The sequence below is a fragment of the Heliconius melpomene genome, chromosome 17, assembly GCF_056956725.1.
Source record: "Heliconius melpomene rosina isolate 202511_hmr_F chromosome 17, ASM5695672v1, whole genome shotgun sequence".
Taxonomy (NCBI): Eukaryota; Metazoa; Arthropoda; class Insecta; order Lepidoptera; family Nymphalidae; genus Heliconius; species Heliconius melpomene.
This window is the reverse complement of record NC_140405.1, coordinates 5,925,253-5,946,829: the sequence shown is the minus strand read 5'-3', so window position 1 is coordinate 5,946,829 and position 21,577 is coordinate 5,925,253. Positions and strand designations below refer to the sequence as shown.

The 21,577-nt window shown below is 33.0% G+C and overlaps 2 protein-coding genes across 8 annotated transcripts; one reads left to right on the top strand and one right to left on the bottom strand.

Annotated features, from left to right (window-relative positions):
* Positions 1–149: 149 nt before the first annotated feature.
* On the top strand, positions 150–17,585 carry LOC146529991 (uncharacterized). 6 transcript variants are annotated; one of them, XM_085199976.1, is made up of 29 exons: positions 150–542; positions 992–1,097; positions 1,428–1,601; positions 1,919–2,016; positions 2,097–2,288; positions 2,597–2,746; positions 2,828–3,403; positions 3,813–3,968; positions 4,307–4,405; positions 5,247–5,417; positions 6,241–6,366; positions 6,719–6,824; positions 6,928–7,017; positions 7,508–7,604; positions 8,154–8,512; positions 9,116–9,226; positions 10,004–10,167; positions 10,556–10,638; positions 10,990–11,068; positions 11,467–11,558; positions 11,825–11,903; positions 12,050–12,140; positions 12,235–12,305; positions 13,226–13,343; positions 13,868–13,977; positions 14,300–14,397; positions 15,229–16,441; positions 17,189–17,264; positions 17,430–17,585. In XM_085199976.1, exons 1-29 carry the CDS (start codon positions 408–410, stop codon positions 17,432–17,434), a joined length of 5,025 nt encoding a protein of 1,674 aa, XP_085056102.1. In that variant the 5' UTR covers positions 150–407; the 3' UTR covers positions 17,435–17,585. The 6 variants fall into 6 exon arrangements, with proteins under 6 accessions (XP_085056102.1, XP_085056104.1, XP_085056101.1 ...); XM_085199978.1 differs by having other exon boundaries at positions 2,828–3,277; positions 17,189–17,585; XM_085199975.1 differs by having other exon boundaries at positions 17,189–17,585.
* On the bottom strand, positions 17,029–21,493 carry LOC146529990 (uncharacterized). 2 transcript variants are annotated; one of them, XM_085199983.1, is made up of 2 exons: positions 20,960–21,493; positions 17,029–17,886 (listed from the first exon to the last, which is right to left on the bottom strand). In XM_085199983.1, the coding sequence occupies exons 1-2, from the start codon at positions 21,270–21,272 to the stop codon at positions 17,768–17,770; spliced, it is 432 nt and encodes a 143-aa protein (XP_085056109.1). In that variant the 5' UTR covers positions 21,273–21,493; the 3' UTR covers positions 17,029–17,767. The 2 variants fall into 2 exon arrangements, with proteins under 2 accessions (XP_085056109.1, XP_085056110.1); XM_085199984.1 differs by having other exon boundaries at positions 17,029–18,052; positions 20,960–21,491.
* Positions 21,494–21,577: the final 84 nt, after the last annotated feature.

Below are 21,577 nucleotides of genomic sequence, written 5' to 3'. Positions count from 1 at the left end.
AGTGAATTAACTGCACTATTTTAACTATTTTAATTTTTTTTTGAATTTATTAAAATACTTTAGCTTTATTTTTATTTATATTAGCACGGTGTACATTTTACTAATTTATTGTTTTATTACAGAACGTAGAATTTCCTTATGGCAAACGTCAGTGTCAAATTCGTTTGCGTCGACTCCGAAAGTCCGAAACCGAATTGCGATCTTCAAGTTTCCATTATTTTACTGACGAACGTCGATTTTAAAATAGATTAAAACCCTCTAAAATTATATATTAATGTAAAGTAGAGCTACAAAAGGCTTGATACATTGCCCTTGTACTAAAAATAACATCTGCTTGAATTACTTTTGAGAATGTTTTACTCTAAAAATCGAATGAAATAATTAACAATCGTATAAAATTGAGTATAATGGCTCCTGGCAACAAGGAGCGGAATCCAGGACATACGGGCACTATACCTAAAACTAAAGTAAGAAATAATTGTAATGTGCCACAAGAAGCTGTAACTCCAACGCGACGAGACATGGCTACTAATCTAGTGACGGTAAAAGCCTTTTTAAACACTAACTGCTATTGCGTTAAGTCCGAAAGTTTTTTCAAAATGTTTTATCATTCGTTTGTACGTTATTACTGCTGAACGCTCACTAGATCTAAAACTTTTACTGAGCATATATATTATGTGTATTTTTAGAAAATGTGGAACGCCAAACATATTGGATAACTGCCAGCATATTCTATAATGTTTTAGACATACAGTGATTTAAAATTCTTTCTGTTCTATTAATATTTAATTTCAGTGTATTAAGTTCAGTATTCAATTTAAGATAGACCACAATTTAAATTGTCCCATATGGGTAGTTGTTTTTCTAAATTGAAATTAAAACAGGTAGCTAAAATATCAAAAATAGACCCATATTTACTTTATTTCTACTAAGGCTACAACTTGTATATTATCATTATTGAGTGGACTAAAGAGAGTGCAACATTTTTTAGACTTCTCTGGATTGGGTTCCAGTTTCAGAATATAATACAAGATCAAACTGTAATCAGACCAGAAAGCAAACAAACAATACTTCTGACCAAGAGTTAACTGATTTAGGTAAGTGACAATTTTATGTTCATTATTAGAATTTCAATTCAATATTTTAAAAATCCGTATCTATCTAAAATTATAAAGCTGAAGAGTTTATTTGTTTGAACATGTTACTCTCAGGGACATCTTGCTTTGAGTTGAATTGAGGAATATTGTTATTCTATTATCCTTTAATGAAGAAAGCTGTGCAACATGTGAATCATTTTGATAAACCCCACTGTACCTATGGTCCAAGTTACTTTGAGCATTTGGAATATGCTGTGTATGATGCATAACTCTGTATTATTTCTTTTTGTGGGAAAAACCACAAATTATTCTTTCATTTATTTATTTTAGATAATTCTGTATCATTTGAAAGTGGATTTGGGAGATTTGTGCCAGTAAGACCTCAACCCCGGGTGTTACCTTTAACTGTGCAAAATCGTGAATCTTTAGCAGCAGACCACCATGAGGATAATGCAACTTCTTCCTCTCAAACTTTGCATCCATTTGCTCACCAAATGCAAAATGGTAACATTATTATTTTTTTAAAGACCATTCATTATTTTGAAGTTATTTTTGTGCAACAGCACAGTGTATGACTTTAAGTGGTGTTCAATTTCTGCTCACAGAAATTAATTATTTTCCTTCCACACTCTTGTGCAAGATAAAGAACAGCATTCTGTGTCACTACTCAATATGCAATGTCTAAAAAAAAGGCAGAAAGAAGTAAGTGTCTTAACACAAGGCTTCCTCTGCCTACCCTTACTATATGCAGAACAAAGTATTATTAATTCAAAAAAATTAGAAAATTATGTTCATTATTAATATTTTTTTTAATGTATCAGGGTTAATTCCACATTCCAATCATGCTGCCGCTGCTGTTATGATTGTGAATCCAACAACACCTAATGCTATTGTAGGAAATATGTCACAACAATTTAATGTAAGTCAAATATACATCAATGTATATTGAAACAATTTAGCTTTTATGTAAATGTCATATATGTTTTAATATGTTTGTAGGCTTCAAATCAAAGCAGAAATAATCTGACAAGGAATTTAAATTCCACTCGCAATACATTTGAAGGAAACAATTCTAACAATAATAATACTCAAACAAGTAATTCAAGATCTGGAACTAAATCAGTCAACTTGATGAACAATATGTATGATCAAGGACAAGGCAGTTTTAACAATATAAATGAGAACAATCATGTAAGTAATAGTAAATGAACCATGGTCTTTATCTATAAAAAAAATGTAGCTCATTAATGTAATGAGGGAATTTGTCAATATTATAGAATACAAAACAATATTTTTTGATTGTTTGTTTGTTTTTGTATATGCCAATCTCAGAAATGAATTACCAATTTACTTGAAGTTTTTACTATTTTATTTTGTAAAAATTATCTTGACATTTAGTGCTTATTTTATTGCAATCGGTTCATAAATAAAAAGTTAGTAGTTTTCTATGCAGATGAAATCATGGGCACAGTTGGTATTGAATAAACATTGTTTTTCAGGTTCATAGAGAATCAGCGCGAGCGTTAGGCGAAGCGATCGTGGCTGCTTGCCCGGACGCCGCCGCCGTAGAGCGCCGACTCGGTCAAATAAGGGAATATATACGTGTCACATCCTCTCTAGTTGATACTATGAGGAATTCTGAAGATGAGGTTTGTATTTTGATATGATTTATTCATTAATATTCAATATACCATTATGTTTTATATAGTACAAATTATAATATAATTTAGGCTTTTATTCAACACACCAAAGAAGAATATGATGAATTAGTAAAAATGGTGATGCAACTCAGAGAAAGCGAAACAAAACTAGAATCTATGCTTACTGAAAAGACATCAGAAAATAACGAAATACCAAACGAAGATTCAAATCCATGTAATGAGATACAAGATGCAATTGAATCAGAAAGTAAAATTGAGATTGTATCTGATAAAAACTCAATTCAAGATAAAACTTGCAATATTAAAACCAATAACGATAGTAATATCGTTAATTTAAAAAAAGTAACAAATATAGAAAATGAACACCTAAACAGAACTATAACAAATATAAAACCAAGTGATGAGCCACAAATATCTAAAGAAATAAAATCTAATGAGAATGAGGACAACATGGAACAAACTGACACAAGCACAGTAGAAATAAAAGAAATAGATTTGATACCATGTGCAGTAATAGAGGTAAAGAAAGATGATCAACAGCTCAATGATATTTTAAGAAAAAATATCATGGCTTGCATGGACAAGATAGCACTCATTCAGGATATGAAAACTAAAAACAAAGATTCTAGTAGCGTCGAAATTCAGGTTCCATACTGTCGTTGTGTGACGTGTGCTCATATGTCTTTCATTATAACATAGCATGATGTCATTTCAGTATGAAAATAACCATTTTTAACATTTTCAATATGTTTTTCCACACTAAGGATAGACAATTATTTTAGAAAAAAATCTCGCTATGTTAAAGTTTTCTACGTTTTCTATGAAATAACCAATTTCTAACTCACTTATTCACATTTCGAAAACAAAGCCTTGTTGAACAAACAGTGTAGACATTATTTTGAAAAAAGAAGTATTGCTTTAGACTGTTTAATTTCGATTGATGTTATATATTATAGAGTTGTTGTTGATCGTTTGTGGTTTTTTAGTAAATATCATATACCGTATAATATGAGTTTTATAAACATATTTAAATATATTTTTTACAATTTTTCAGCAAGACGTAGTCGTAAGACCAGTGTCAGTTCAAAGTAATGGATCAGCTTACAGCGAAAATGAACTTTGGCAGAATGAAATTAAAAACAAAATGGAAATCTCTCAGATTCGTCTGACTGCTTTAAAACAGCAGCAGAAAAGACTCCTGAAGTATCAGGTACGTAAATCATGATGATGATAAACCTTTGCGACCGATTTCAGAAAGGGTGACCAAATCGTCGTTAGAAAAGGAGACCAAAACTTAAAGGCCGGAGTAACCTAGTGTTCAGATACTCCGTCCACCACTTTCCGTAAAATTTTCGAGACATTGCGTGTTGAGTGCCATAACTCAAACGCTGCGCTTTGTCTTCTTATGAGAACATAGAAATGAAAATAATTCATTCACCCGAATGACAATTGAAACCGCAATCGTTATATTTACGGTCAAGTTCTCAATTGTTACATAAATTATTGTGTATGATATGTAGGATAATTAATTTTTACTAAAACTTTAAGGCCGAAGCTAAGCAGCAATTAGAAGAATTCAATAAAGAAAGGCAGTCACAGGAAATGCATCAGCCTTCTACGTCGCATGAGAATTACAATGGAATGCAGGTATTTAAAAATAGATACAAAAGCCGGACAAGCGCGAAATACACGTTTTTTGCGATATAAACGGCCATATCTTTTTCCTGAATAAATATAGAAATATGTTTTCTATCAGGAAATCATGGAGCCATAGATCTGAGTATATAATTTGAATTTTAACACGATATCTCCAAGCGTTCTTGAGATAAAGGGTCTTGACAGACAGACAGACAGACGGACGGACTTATATAAGAATCCTTTTTTCCTCAAAAATTACGGTACGGTACTGTAGTACCCTAAAAAATACGATTTTTTCATGATGTGTTCACGCAAATATCCACTAACACCTATAATTATAAGTGCATTGTAATTAATTATAAGTGTTTTAAGACAAAAATAAAATAGGTACTTACAGTACGACCGACAAGTCGTGACCGCTTTGAAGATATGCATAATGAACTTTTGCGTATTGTTCACTCGGGAAGAGTGCGCACTATAATTTGTGAACAGAACATTAATACAATACTAAAATCGGTATTTTAAATATTTTATAACAACACATTTTTATCACTCCAAAGGAAACTCCTATATTAGACCTCCCGGTCCAGGTCGGTCTATATAAGACCGTCGTGATGCAGCGATACAGCGTCTGACAATAAATACGACTCGAATAAATTTTAAATTATTTTCATTCCTCGCTTTGGGGAAGAAAAGACAAAGCATGGCAATGATTTTGTCCCACTCAAAACGATACTATGATAATTGAGTGGAAGGTTGGGAACAGGGTGTCTTAACACAATTTTCTTTCTGCTCATCCCGTACTACGCGGGATACAGCGTAAATCTTAAAAATATTTTTTTTTTTTCAGAACTTAACCCTAAGTGCCAATTACCCCTCGCGTATGTACGGCACCAACCAGATCGGAGTAGCGACGACGCTGCCGCAGGGCGAGGGCGTCAACAACATGGACTCCGCTCACTCTGTACACAGCCACGACGAGAGATTCTCACTACGCGATGGCAATATTGCAAGTAGCGAAGTATGAACTACATACATTTACTTGATTTAAGTTTTTAGTTTACGTTTATTGATATAGTTCATAAGTTCATAATATTGTAAAACAGTTCAATATATTATTTTTATATATTTACAAAATAATGATTACGATTATTTTTAAATTATTTCAGGCTTTATAATAGGGATAGCAAAGAAAACTTTGTTTTAAGACACTTCATTTTCCATTTTCTTGTACTATTTTCAGAATACAAACATAACGTTTTAAGTGGAGGAACTGAACGCCTCTATGCATCTTACCTTAGCAGAGAAACAATTGTTATATTCTCCCAAGTAGGAATTGAATCCATTAGCCTAACGTTTGCAGTCTGACTACTGCGCTACAAAGACTTGTCTTATAGTATAGAGGACGCTTGTGGGTTCTATCACTACTTGATTATATTTAAATTACTTTATGTCCGTCGTGGCGCAGAGGCAAAAGAGTGTTACTATATCGCGCCTCTGTGGGTTCGATCCTCACTCGAGGAAATGAATTATTATTTCTTAATATTTTCATTTCTTTGCTTTGGCAACAAAACAACAGTACGACATTGAGGTCCACCACTCAACAAACCTCAACCAACCCTGCTATGCGGGATACAGCGTGAAGCTAATTTGATTTGATTTTTAAATTACTTTTATATCCTCAAGCTAGTATGATAAAGGGCGAATGTCTGATATGAAAATGGGCGTAAAAAAGAAATAAAAGAACCGTGTAAGCTAGCTTAGCTCAATTTTCCCACATCATATGATGGTATTTACTGAGTTTAACGGTTACTTCTATTAAAGCAATAATAATTTGTATACAGGAGGCAGTCGGTGGCGGTCGAGACAGCGAGGTTGAAGATGACGAAGGCATTTTGACTGAACGCGAGCGCGTACTGCGACTCAAGTTACAGGAATTACAAATGAAAAAGCAACACATGGAAAACTTGGTATGTTAATATGTATTCTTTTTTTTTAGAATTCCCGCCTTTATTAAATATTTTAATATATAATGTTTTTTATGTAATAAAATTTAAAAAGAATTCTTGAGACAGTGCATGTTGAGTGGCGGAAAACAACTACGCGCTTTGCCTCGTTACTAGAGCGAAGAAATTAAAATTTCAAATATTTCGTTTCCTGAATGGGAATAGAACCCACAATCGTCGCGATTACAGTTGCACGCTTGTGTCCTTGCTCCGCGACAGCCTCATTGTGTCTAAGTTTATATTTTCTTTATTCATTTAATAAAATCTGTTATAGAATCAATTTATTGATATATAATGTCATGTTTTTGTTTAACAGGTGTCCGAGTTTCAAAAACTTCAAATGGCGACTCGATTAGGCAGCTCTCATAACACTTATTCTAGTTCTAATGAAGACAGCGCAGATGATGAACCTTCGCGAAAATGTGATATACTAAATAATAATAATAACTTTAATCTAACGTTTTATATGTTTTTAAATTTCACTTTATATGTACAAAAATCTAATTTAATCATATTTTAATTCAGGTAATAAATCAGGCGTGAATCTCAAAAATGAAGACCCTTTCAAACTAATGGAAATAAAAGCTATAAAAACTGCATTGCAGAAAACTAAAGGTAAATTAATGAAAGAGAATAAATATTTTTTAGTTTTATTTATTTTTTTAATAGAAAAAAAATAATAAAACTAAAAAAAAATCGGGAAACCTATACATAAACTATATACTATGAGGCTGTCGTGGCGCTTTGGCGCATGCCCGTGACTGAACACGATGGTTGTGGGCTTGTTTCACACTCGGGGCAATGAAATATTTAATATTCTCATTTATTCGCTCTAGTAAATAGATAGAGCATTGAGTGAGGCAACACGCACAAAATTCGGCGGGAAGTGGGGAAGGAAATGTTTTAACACTAGGTTCCCTTTGTACATTCTGATAAATGAGGGGTACAGATTGAAGGTGAAAAACCTCATTGGTTTATACATAATTTTTTTCATTATTATTACTCTATACACTACCATATATGTATATGATAGTGTAAAACATAATAAATTGAGAGATTAAACGCTATAATTACAAAAAATAATAAATACTTATCTTATTCGTAGATCTTATGCGGTCGGTAGAAACATTTGAAGCGGATAATCTCTCGGGGAATCACGAAGACAACTTCCACATGCCTAATCATTCTAATATTCATGACAAGTGAGTTTTAGTTGAAAATATAGAGTTACTATGTTTGGAGAGTACTGTTTCTTTTTTTTTTTTTATTTATTATTATTCTATACATAGTACCAAACAAATTCACTATTGCCTTTTTTTTTGTAAAATTTTTCAAACGACATTTAATACTGTTTTAAATTGGTTAGAGCCAAGAATATTTAAGATTTCCAATGTGATATCATAAAGAATATATTTTTGTGTCGGTTATCCTATTTTTCTATCAAAATAACAAAATTGTGTGTTTAACTATACTAGAGAACCAATTGACGCGTACAATACGCATTGCCATAGTAACGAAACTAACAAAAATATACACAAGTGTGTATTGTGAAACATATTGTAGTAGTGTGTATTATACTTATTATTTTAATGGAACTTTTATGCGTTGTTTAAATATTAGGTTTAGCACTTCTTTTCTATATAAATCTTTATTGAGCTAAATTTCTTACTCCTCAGTCCGCACAATTTTGCGACATAAGAGTAAAACATTTTTGCTTCACGTATTAATATATAGATAATTAAATATTCCAGTAAATCAGAAGGAGGTAGTATAGGCGGCTGGTCCAACGAGGGCAGTGTGTGCCGCGTGCGTAACTCACTGCCGCAAAGACATAAGTTCACCAATGAGCATCCGCAGCATATGCAGCCTCATATCCAGCCGAATCTACATCCGCATATGCAGCCGAACATACAGCCGAATATGCAACCTCATATACAGCCGAATATGCATCCTAACATACAGCCGAATATGCAATCTCATATACAGCAGAATATGCAATCTCATATACAGCAGAATATGCATCCGAATATGCAGCCGAATATGCAGCCTCATATACCCCAGAATATACAGTCAAACATACAGTCGCAGATGCAATCGCATGCTCAGCAAAGTAAGTGATGTTTTGTATGCAAAGGGAACCTGGAAACTTAGTGTGAAGGCGCCTCATTTCTCACTTTCTTCTAAATTTTGAAGTCATTGGATATATATTGAGTTGCGAAACTCTATGCCACGCGTTATTATTTTATGATATTGAATATTAATAGAAAGTCATCGTGGTGCAATAGCAGAGCATTAGACTGTAAATGTGATGGTTGTGGGTTCAATCCCGCTCCATTCAAAGCAATTATATTAGTTTCCAGTTCTGCTAAGACAAATGGCGCCGTTGAGTTCAGCCACTCGACACACCGTGTCCTAAATTCATGTGAAAATCGAAACACGATCTTAATACCAGATCCTCTCGGCATATTCATTGTATGCAGTATAAAGGATTAAGCTAAAAATAAATCGAAAGTAGAGTATTTAACATTGAAATGTTTCCTGTTTCATTTAAGAAATGAGCAATGCGCAATATCTCGACCATTGCGCGGAAAGTAGCGAACGGACTATCTTAATGCTAGATTTCCTCTGTCTATCTTGCTACATACATATAAGTATAAGAGATACAGCTTAAAACTATAAGCAAAATATTAAACAATATCTTTTTTATGTGTAGATCATGAAACCAATATAAACTCACTCCAAGAGCTAGCTCATGAGCTACGTATGGAGACGGAGAAGATAATGGGTGAACGCGCGCGCATTAAGGATATGGCAAACAATAAAGGTACCTAAATAGAAATATATATATTACATATAAGAGTTTTATTATTTTTACTTAGATTTTGATATCGGCAATAAGCGACAATAATAGCTTAGTTTTTTGTATAATATGTAATTTATGATATACTTTGGACATCGGAATAGCGGTGCCGGGTGGACCGTGCCTAATACGATTTTTAGAAATAAACAAAACCCTGAAAAAAATAAAAATTAAACTTTTATACAGTAACATCAATTCATAGCTAAAATAAATGGAAAATAAAAATTGTCTTTGAAAAATATCTCATGTATTTTTTACCATTTTAACAAAATCTATTCAAGACAAGCGACATCAAGTGTTTTTGATTGATTGATTGACATCTGCACGGCTTTAGTGATATTTCGGCAGTTTAAAATAATTATAATATACAATACAATTGCTTTTTAGCGTTAAGCCCGCCTATTGTACATTTTTTTATGTATAAAACTTTGTGCAATAAAGAATATATTTAAAAAATACAATACTAAAATGATCGCTTCTTTTTACATACAAAATTAATTACTCTAATACACAATGCCAGGCCATCGCAGTTATTACTTCGATTGCCACTTTAGAAAATGAGTTATTTCCATTTCTTCGCCCTGATAACCAGACGAAGAAGCGTCGTGTACCACCTTACACAAATAGTCTCGTGATATTTGGTAAGATTTGGTGAAAAGGAGGAATTGAGTGTCATAACACTATGTTCCCTGTACCTTCCTTATGCTTATGCGTTGCTTTACAAAATATTTTATCCATCAGAGCGTAAGCAAAAAAAAGTAAATGAAGAAGTGCGTTCCGTCCCTCCTGCTGTCCCCGCGCCCGCCCCCGCGGCCCCGCCCGGCCCCGCGGAGCGCCGCCAGATGCAATTACGGGCGATGCTGGCGGAGAAACAAAGGGAATTGGAAGCGTTACTTAATAAAGAGGTAAGCATTTAGCTTGGCACCTGGACGTTCGTATTACATATGTATAAGTTTTGATTTACATATATATGAGATTTTTGGCCCTCCCGTCATTCAATACGTCACATGAATTTCATAATTCTTGAGCCCCATAGCTGAACACAATTATAAATAATATAATACTGGGGAGGTAAAGAAATAAAAATACACGTTTTCAGATGTTATATTCGGATATAATATAATTAATTATAAGGACGCGTATTTTTTCTTTCTAAAATATACACGCTTTAACCGAGAACTGATCTTTCTTTTCGGTAATACAATGTTGAATTGTATTATTTTAACTAATAATTAGTAAAAACCAAGATAAAAATATTAAATTACAATAACAATAAAAAAAAAATCTTTTTAGGTTGTAAACAACACTTCAGAGGTTCAGAAACTGAAAACTGATTCTCGAGTCGCCTCTGTGGTTAATCATCACTCCTACAACAGGTGAATTATTAACTGATGGAAAATATTATACTAAGGAGCAAACGCATTTTTTTTAAGTTGTGCTTGTTCACCTAATTTTCGAAACATTGCGTGTTGAGTGGTGGAACGCAACGCCGCTCTTTGAAGATGACAAGTTCAAGTGGGAATCGAACCCACAGCCGTCGCGTTTACAGTCAACGCTGTGTGGCTGCACCACGACGGCCACTTGCTTATACTTGTACTTTAGATTTTTGACCGACGAAGCAAAAAGTTGCCCATGTAAAATTTTAATGCTTATAAACCTAAGTCTAAGAGTACTTATATTTCAACATATAATCAATTCATTTAAATTAGTATATACTTGTTTTACAGCGAGCAAGAAGAACCCGAATCGAACTCTGAGCACGTGCAGTTAGATTCGCAGAATTCAAGAGATAATGATAACTTCAGGGTATGTGAATTCCTTGTTGCAGTATGACGTATTTATTGTTTCTTTTTTAGCTTCACACATTGTTCAGACTAAGACAGATAGATAAAGAAAGCCCAAAGTTAAGATGTTTTGTTATATACGTTCAGTCCTTGTTTTACCAAAACGGGGGATTGAAAATAATTCCATTATAATCATTCTTTTGAATCAGACTCTATACTACATAGGGAACTTAAGGTTAATGCATTCAGTTCCCCACGAAAAATTAATATTCTGTGTTGATTTACTATACTTGACGCCGCGCTTTATCATGTTAGTAGAGTGATGAAATAAAAATAATTCATTCCCCCGAATAGAATCCGAGTCCACATCCAACATGCTTACAGTGGGACGTCGCAATGTGTTACCGTAAATGTTTTCAGAGTGGCGGCGACAGTGCGCTCGGACGCGGCTCTGCCAACACCGCGCCTTCGCATCTTGGGAGCGCCTACGCTAGCGACAGCGACAGAGACAGGTAATTATCTAGTATCTCGTCAAACAGCCAATCAAATAAACCCAATAATGACTTAGTATCTAATTGATGAAACGTACGTAGTACGAAGGATCCTTGAAGAACATATTTTTCGACGATATTTTAATGGGATGAACAATAGATAAGCAATGTTCTTGAAATCTACGTACATAAGGTTGCTGGCGAAAATCAGTCTTGTCCTTGTGATAAAAAATATCATCCATGAAAGTTTTATTTCAAGTATTACTTGAACCTTTTTTGCTTTACAGTGCTTCTAGAAATAAGTCTAATCAAAGAAATCGACTCCGACGTCGACCAACTCAAGATCGTCTATCAGAAGATAACAATGTGAGTTTATACTATTTATTAAATTTATTTATCACATAGCACAATATACCAATGATTCCATTATGGTTTTAAATGTAAAATTAATTATAATTGTTGTTAATAACAAATAACACACATAAATATATTTTTTTAATTATATTTTTCAGGCGTCAATGGCGAATAACAGCAACTCCAATATGCGCCATGATTCCCGCTCGGAATCTTCGAATAACAATATGATCCCCCCCATCCAGAATAGTAAATATTTTTTTCCTAATTTATGACTTAATGTTGGCTATGATTATTTCAAGCCGCAGATAAAACCTAGTTTCAAATAATGTTTTATTTGCAGATGATAATGCAGCTAATATACAATACCCTCACTTGCCACCGACTTGTTGGAATACTACTAAATCAAATCAGGTAAGTAAGATTTTTCAACATGCATGTTTAAGGTCAATGTAAACTAAGCTGTAGTATTGTACTTGGTGAAACAATTTTTATTTAATATTTTAATTCTAGTTATATGTGCTTTAGTTATATAGCCACTGCTGTTGAAAACAGGGCAATATATCAGTAATCTATCTTGGAAATACCATTGATACGTAAAAATTAACGTTGAAACTAATTATTCTCTTTAAGTTAAATTTTGTAATCTTAAAATATGCCATTCTATAAGAAATGCAACATTATAAGATGTTTGGTCTTTAGGATTTCTTTTTAATTAAATTCCAAATGTTGTCATAATAATTAGGTAACTTTGAATTTAGCATTTAAGATATATTAATAAATCCGAAATACTAAATACTTAATTTGTATCTCAATTACCCGTTTTATACAGTATATTTAAAATATGCACATAAATAATTTTTTTTAGCTTTACGCTGTACACCACTCACATGTATGTAATGTTCAGATACTACGTTGCCATTAAGACACTTCCGTTTTTCACTTTCGCCAAATTGTGGAGGCAATGCTTTATCTCTAATTAATTGTTATCAGACCGAGAGAAATGAAAACAATAGTATTATTATTTCTTCGAGTAGGAATAGAAACCACAACCTATCGCGTATACAGTCGCAAATAATATCAATATTGATAGAAATCAAAAGTTAAACATATTAAAACTTAACGTTACTAAGGTACAAAACACCTGTTAACACATCAGAAGTGGAACATGGAGCAGTGTTTGCGACTTGCGACCACAGATGTAGGCTTAAGGGTACCCTTTCCGATATATCAACACTCGCCTTGCCTGCTCCAGCCCAGTGCAATTATAAATAGATGTTAACCACATTTATTATTAAATAAATAACAATTAAGTAATATTTATATATTCATAGGACATACGAACTAATCAGTTCACGCAGAACAGCCACTCGCAGACAATGGACCGTTTGATGGGCACCCCACAGATGTCGTTCCCGCCCTCTTTGCCGTACAATATGATGATGCCTTATGGTTAGTTTTTTTATAGCTTCTTGCTTTATTTCTCATAGCGGGGTAGATTTATGTTTTTAAAGAGGACTCAGTGTCAAGATAGTCCGAGAACAGAATTCAACTGTCTTATACTCTAATTTACTAGCAGCTTTTGACACCGTATTTTGTCTTACATTGTCTATTACGTGCTGCATTAAAAGGTATATTTAAATTTACTTGAAAATTACCATAATAAATTATGTTACCACCCGCTTGAATTATATCATGCATTTTCGCAACAATTACATAAATGCATTTTTTAAAATAGAAAGTTGAATTTGTGAATTTATGCAGAAAGACTATTTACAAACATTAGTTGCAACTCTTATAGTAAAAATACGGTACAATCGACTTTTCTTACTTTTAGTTATTTTTACTTTTATTTGTTTTATCTTACTTTTAATTATTTTCTTCCCGACTGAACAATGCGTAAAAGTTCAGAAAGCCTAACTTCAGGGCGACCACGACTCTTCGATTGTCTGAAATAGACACTATTGTTATTGTAGGCATGATGGGCAGTTGCGGCTGCGGGTGCGGGCTGTGGGGCGCGTGGTGCTGGCAGCAGCTCGTCATGCAGCAGAGGGAGATACATCAGCTTAGAGATCAAATCAACCATGTATGTTTTTTTAACGCTTTATTCTCTATTTTCGAGTCATTACGTTTTGAGTGGCGGGACTCAATGCTGCTGCATGCACTTGCTACAACATGCTTTGTGTTATAGCCATAGTGATTAATGAAAATAATTTTGTGTATTGGACGGGATTCGTCTACAACAACCGTCGCGTTGTCAATCAGACGTTTTGTCACTTTGCCACGAAAGCTTCTGTATAATTTACTATCAAACATATTCAGTGGAGATAAACATGGCTATTTTGTTTAGTATTTTTTAAAATAGATTTTTCTTTGTATAATTTAATGATTATATTTACAATTTCTAGCTCGAAGAACGTTGGCGAGCAGAAACAGCGTCGCATACACTCAACAATCAGGTGCCGCCAGGCAATCGAGCCAATAACTATTGGGATAATTTTAGAAGGTATTTGTTTTATACATATATTGTAATTTTAATATTATATTCTTATATGTATTTATATATATAATTAATATTTGATGTATTTTCTATCTAATTTCAGATTTTAGAACATGCACCCGTAAAATTAGAGTTATATGTAATTAGTTATTATATTATAAAATATATAAATATATACACACATAATCCATCCCTGCACATCTATTCTAAATGAGGGTAAGAAATGTGTGACAGTGTTACCCTTGCTTAATCGTCTTTCACTATTTATTTAGGTTAGCCGCGTCCCTTACCACTTAGTAGTGAATCATTATGGTGTTTTGTTGTTTTAGCTTCACACTGTATTCCACATATAGCAGGGTAGGCAGAGGGAAACTAGAATCAAGTCATTTCGTTCCCTACTAGACTAAATACACAATTCTTTAAAGTGGCATGCAATAACATTAAAATTTATAACATAATTAATCCAAATTGTACTTAGTACTGTGATGTGCGAGTGATTGTGGGTTCGTTCCCTACTTTATATTTCCATTTCTTCGCTCTGGTGTCGAGGCCAAACGCGGCGTTAAACTCTGCCAGTGAATACGCAATGCCTCCAGAATTCGACGGAAAATGGGAAGCAGAGTGCCTTAACCACTACATTTCCTCTGCCTACCCTGCTGCGTGCGGGATACAGCGTGAGGCTGATTTTATTTTTTACACTGTTTCTTATAGAAATTAAATATTTAACTAGAATTGGGATAGTTTTGAATTTATATCAGGACGTGTCTTTAAATAGGTGTAAGACGTCGTTATTGTCGTTTATTATTTTAGAGTATTGAGCGTGCGTTTGTGTTTCAGTTACTCGCGACAGAACCTGTTATCCGCGAACAGCAAGAGCAACGCGGAGACGCAGGCGAGCGGCACCACGCACCCGCACGCGCACCCGCAGCCGCTCGTCGAACGCTCTCACAACAGCCTGCACCATACCTCCTCCTCCACCTCACCCTCGCTGACGCCCAAGCGCAACCCGCTCTCCCCCGACCCGCCCACACCCGCCACGGCCCTACGCAGAAATCACGCGCTGGACTTCTCGCCCACCAGCAACATCAACATAGCGAGCGCCTCCGCCGCCGCCTCGCCCGCCCCCAACCCCAATCTGGCATCCACCAGTCGCGACCACCGCGACAAGGCCTCCTCGAAGCTGTTCGACCTGCTCCGCGAGAACATCTACTCCGAGGTCACGACGCTCATCGGAGTCAACGAATCTCATCCGGACTTTTTGATTCAACTGTTCCGCGAGCTGCAACTTATCAGCTCGGACCCCCTGCGCCAGAGGGTGTTGCAATCGATACGTGGCGTACTGTCTCAGTACGGATCTCTGATTGATAATAATCAGAATAACGACGCCGAGGACGCGGAGGGCGCCGACGAGGCCACCACCACCTCGGCGGCCCCGGAACCTAATTGTCACGATTGTAGTGGTCAAAACGTGTGCTCGAGTACAGTTCAAATTGATAACAAAATCGTTAGATTCCTATTGATAAAGAGTGAAGAAGTATTTACTACAGAACTACTGGAATCGTTGGCCTCGATTATCAACAGCAATCCTGCTGACAGCCGGCAGTCGAGAAGATTACTTGAATTATTATCAAAATATGAGGGTATGAGAGTTTGCGACGTGTCCAGCGACATAATTGAAAACTTGTCGTTATTTAATTCGGGAAGTTTGGATGAAGAGTCGGCCCGTCTAACTAGCGAAGTTTCCGAGTCGTCCATCTTGCAGGACGTCGCCGGCTCCTTGAATCTGTTCAGCACGAGCGAGAGTCAGCTGCACTGCAACGCATGCCCGTACGACATGTGGCCGGGTCACGTGCACGTGGACATCGACGGGCACGACCTCAACGACAACAGCCCGCGTTCGAGCCAGGAGGGGAAAGTTGATCTCATAAATTGTTCAGAAATGCATAACGGGGACTTAGCAGAGGCCGACCAGACGTGCCGCGCGGAGGGCGAGGCGGCAGGCGGCGCGCTGCCAGACGTCGTCGACACCGACGAGGTCACGCCCACTGAGGTAATGCGACACATCTTGTATTGTAGATGTCTTCCCTTGATCCATTTTACTAACCGAAATAAATAACACTCTTTCCATTGAATTTAATACTAATACTCATATAACATGCATTTTAATCTCATTTTAATTATATGTGATTTTTCTGTAACATTGTTCTCCATATCATTTAAGTGTAACATCATTTTATCTTTAAGTGTGAACATAATATACCTACTCATTGTTAACACTGTGATAAATAAAGTTATTTAATTTACTTAAATAAACATTTTCATTATATAAATATTTCAACTTTTCTTCTAAACAGCTCTTTTTAAATCTAACTTGGCATTTGAGATAAATGAGGAATTAAGTCAATAAGTGATACCTATTTGTACAATATACTCCAATTCAATTACATTTATCTTCACCTGGTTCAATTCTCTATTTACTTCTTTTTCTTCTTTCATTATTTTAAATTTGTACTTTGTTTTAATTTATTACTCAATTATAAATAACATTAGTAGAGAATAAGTGAAAATTTAGCAATAAATATTCTTTACTCAAATTGATAATATTAATAAATATCGAATAAATAATAACACAATAAGTTAATTTTAACAAAAATTTATTAAAAAGACAGGTACATAAAATATCACAGATGAATATAAACGTCTATACAAACATATCTAATTAAATTTTAATTTAATTATAATTTTTATCTTTAACATCATAAAAAGATCATAACATTTTGAAATGTTTAAATTTAAGGCGGAAGCGGAATGGCTTGGGCTTGACCGTGTGCCAACAAGGCTGCACATGGAGGAATCATCTGAAAAGCAAAAAGGTGAACATAAATATTTAGTTAAAATGGGACAAACACTCAAACATCAAACATTGGTTTGATTTTTTGTTTGAATGAACCTGTAAAAAATATATAGTTAAATCTTCTTATCTGCATCTGCAACAGAAAAACAAAGTAAATGGTAATTAATATATTTTTCTTTTTCAGATTAAATCCAAGACTCAAGCAGCGGCTCCTATGTAACATTCACTTCATTTTTAAAATATTGTATCATTGCTATTATTCACTGTCTATATTTACATAGCTTCATTTATGTAATTTTCATTTATTTATTTAGAATGAATAAATATATAAAAGATAAAATTGTTTTTTTTTTATATAAATAAAAAGCCTCCCTTTTCCTTTTTTATCTTTATTAGGAAAATGCCTTAAGATATTTATTTATATGTTCAATATATTATTACTTCTTTACAAAAAAAACATTCAGTAACAGAAGTTTTTTAGAGTCCCAATATTTGTTAGGTATCACACACATTCAATGTTCTTCACAGACACACTTGATAAAGGTTTCCTCCGTGCAAATTCCAATATAAGAGTTCCAAAAATTCTTCTGATTTCATTTTCTCAATTGTCTCACGTTCTAAGCCTTTCTTTATTTGTACTTCTGCAGATAAAATTTATATTTTTAAAATTATTTTCAAATTTGAATATGCAGAATTTGATAGAAAGCTAAATCATATGGAACATGAGACAACGAGATATATCTGGATTGTTGTGGGTGGGACGCAGTAAGCATGGATTGTAGTTTGAAGGCGTTGGCACCATACCCTCTGAAATAAACCGAATTTTGTCACACTGTGCCCTTATTTGTCTCAGCAGAAAACCATCAAGTTCCAATTTGTTGCTGTTTCAAATCATTTCCATCAGAAACTTCAATGTATATCACATATTAACATGTTAAACCTATCAACATTTAATTTATGATTAATTCATGAGTTAAAAAAAATATTTTATAAATTATTGCTGACTACAAACTTTTAAAAACTGATATAACAATGATACACAATAAAAAAATACCAATCAAAAACTGAGATGTATCATTTCAAGGTGTGGGGGTCCAACATGTTGAATACATTATTTTTACAAAAAGAAGACTGTTTTTTAAGAATCCCATGATGTTTCTGACTTGGAAATAGTTATTTAGATAGTTTAATTTGTTAATGCATAATATAGTTTTTATAATTAGATTTGGTTACAATAAGAAAACAAAACATGTGCAATATGTAAAATAAGTAAAAAATTGTATATTTTTACAATAAATATGTTACTTATTTAATTGTTATATTTTGCTTTTTACAGTTTGTAGGTTAAATAAATTTACATAATTTGACATAACTATGTGTAGTGTGTTAAGTACACAAATAATTGTTGCTTACAATACAAAATATTTTGTTAATACCAATTTGTATACAAATTGTGTAAAATTTTGTTGTTTTTGTGCAATAAAGGATATTGTATTGTATTGAAAACTAATGGCCCAAGAGTCAAAAGCCAGACTTTTGTAATGTTTGTTTTTTTTTTATTTTCAGCACAACCAATTGGTTTTACAATCACACTTCTCTGCACCTACACCCAACACCGGTAAGTAAAGATATGAAATTTGGTTGGGTGGTTGCTTTCGCAGTTAATATAAAATAAACGAGTTTTACAATGTAATGAAAGTTAGATATTACTTTATGCATCTTATTTTCCTAATAACTATCAAAGTAACCATCCAAATTTCATATATCCTTACAGAACTTACAGTTGGGTGTAAGTGTTTTAAATTAATTAAATTCTCAGGTTTTATAATATACCAAAACTCTGGCTCCTTTGGGCTATCACTCTAAAAGAAACATGATATTTTCCTTTTTTCTCTCAATTGTATAGTACTATTTTTCTGGTTATAGGTATATTTAAATATTCTATTTCTTCTATTGTAGGAATCTATGACACTAGTGTACTTGTTAAAAATAAAAGCAAACCTAACTTGGAAATATTGTGACTACTATATGGTCATATTGTTAGATTCGTGAAATAATCAAATAATCCAAAAATAATCTTTGATTACTTAATAACATAGTCAAATCTAATCTTTAATTACTGTTCATCTGTTTCTTTTTTTTAAGAAAATAAATAAACAGAAAAATATTTATCCCAATATCATTAAGTAGCATAAAACTTTTTATTTGAACTATTATCATATTCTTAATATCTAAGTTTAGTTTTTAGTATATATAATATTAAAGTTTTATTGTTAATCATTAATAAGAGACATATTAAAATTGTTTCATTAATACTATTAATGATAAGACTTTTTATAAATTTAAAAAATAATCTAAGTTTAAAAATTTACTTATATTTAAATATTTTACATCTACATTAAAGTTCAGTCACTTATTATAAAACATAATACTAATATCATATAAGCAATTCTCACAAAAATTGTGATACATATATTAGATTATACTTAACAATGATTTATAAGTAATAAAATAAGATAAAATATTTAAATGTAAACTTTTTACATTAGCTACAAAACATTTATTACACCATTTTGTTTGACATTAAAAAAAAAAAAAAATTATGATAGCTCTAAAGCTATCATAAAAAATAATTAAATACTTTAGTAAAATTTCAGTAGTATTAAAGTTTTGTGAAGGACATACTAAGACTGGGATTATTTAAACATTTTCTATTGGATTGTACAAATAAAAGCAATGGCTGTAGAAAATATTAAAGCACCATTCACAAGCATTTTTAATAAACATAATTGAAAAAGTCAAATATTCAATCGAATTCAAATCAAATCAAATATTCTATGTTCATATATTCAGTAATTGTAATTTTAAATTATTTTAGTTTAGTAAAATTTATTCTATTGTTTTTTTATTTTACTACTTCCTTTTAAACAAGAATATGTTGTTACTGTGGTTAGTCGTGACACAGGGACACAAAGTGTGACTGTAAAATCGGCTGGTTATGGATTTGATCCCCATTCAAGGAAATGAAATATTTTTTAAATTTATATTTTCATTTCATCGCTCTGGTGTTGGGGCATAATATGAGGTACAAGAATGTGGATAGCAACATACCTCAATTTAGCATTATGTTAAGAAAATATAATTAGTAAATATTGAGATACATTGTTTTTTATAGTTTTATTGCTAATTGCTTATTTACTATAGAATCCAATAATACAAACATTGTAATAATCCTAACTAGTGCTAGAGTAGTAAGATCCTCCTGTATTTTTTTATTTTCTAAGTGTCAACATTTTATTTAAGCTAGTAAATCAAATTATCAATTGTTCTATTTATATACTTTGAGGAAAGCTAATTGGAAAAAAGAAACTAGTACAATAATAAAGAAGCTGATGCAATGCAACAGGTATCAATCAGTAAACAAATAGAAATAAATTACATTATGCATTATATATGTTTTGAAACAGCAACAACTTTAAATAAATGTATTATAAAGAAAATTATTTAAAAAATAAGGTTATTCGGTATTTTATCCTGCTGCATTGTTTTCGCAATATGTAAGGTTAACATTTCATAAAACATTAAAAAATAATAAAATTTCATTGAAGTCTATATATTAATAGGCTATTCGAATAGATTTGACATTTATTTAGACCTTTATTAAGTATGTATACTTCAATGAGATTTTAAAAAGTGATATATGAAAAATCTTACCTTCACGTAGGCGTTTATTTTTCGGGTATGAACAATCTTCTGCACTTCTTTTTCTCGTATTGATGTGAGATGACGACGTGACTTTGTCTCCTCCATGTGGCATCTCTATCATTTCGCAATCAACGTCTTCGGAAGTGTTGTTTAGGGTAGTTTTCGGTTCATGGTAGCCATAGTAACAATTGGTGGATACATGGAAATTCTGATATTGGCCCATATACATGTTAGAATCAGGGCAAACAGGAGCAGGTCTCAAAGCTTGAAAGTTATTTTTTGAATCTTGCATATGGTACAAATTTATACTGCTTGCTGGCATTTTAGATTATTCAATTTAATTGTTTAATATAGTAATTTATTGACTTAATATAGTCTCAATCCACTGCAACGACAGTCCAATAGGTGCGATACTTTTCTTTTGTTAATGGCTGACTCGGCGTGATCACAGAACACATTTACTCATGCGTGATTACGAAAATTATAAAAATGAATATGATCACATCGCGCGCTTTGCTGTCAACAAGTGTCAAATATGAAATGTCAGTTTAGCGTCCTCCAATTCCGCCAACTTTTAGTTATAGCGCGAAATATAAAAAAAAATACAATAAAATGAAATCGATAGAA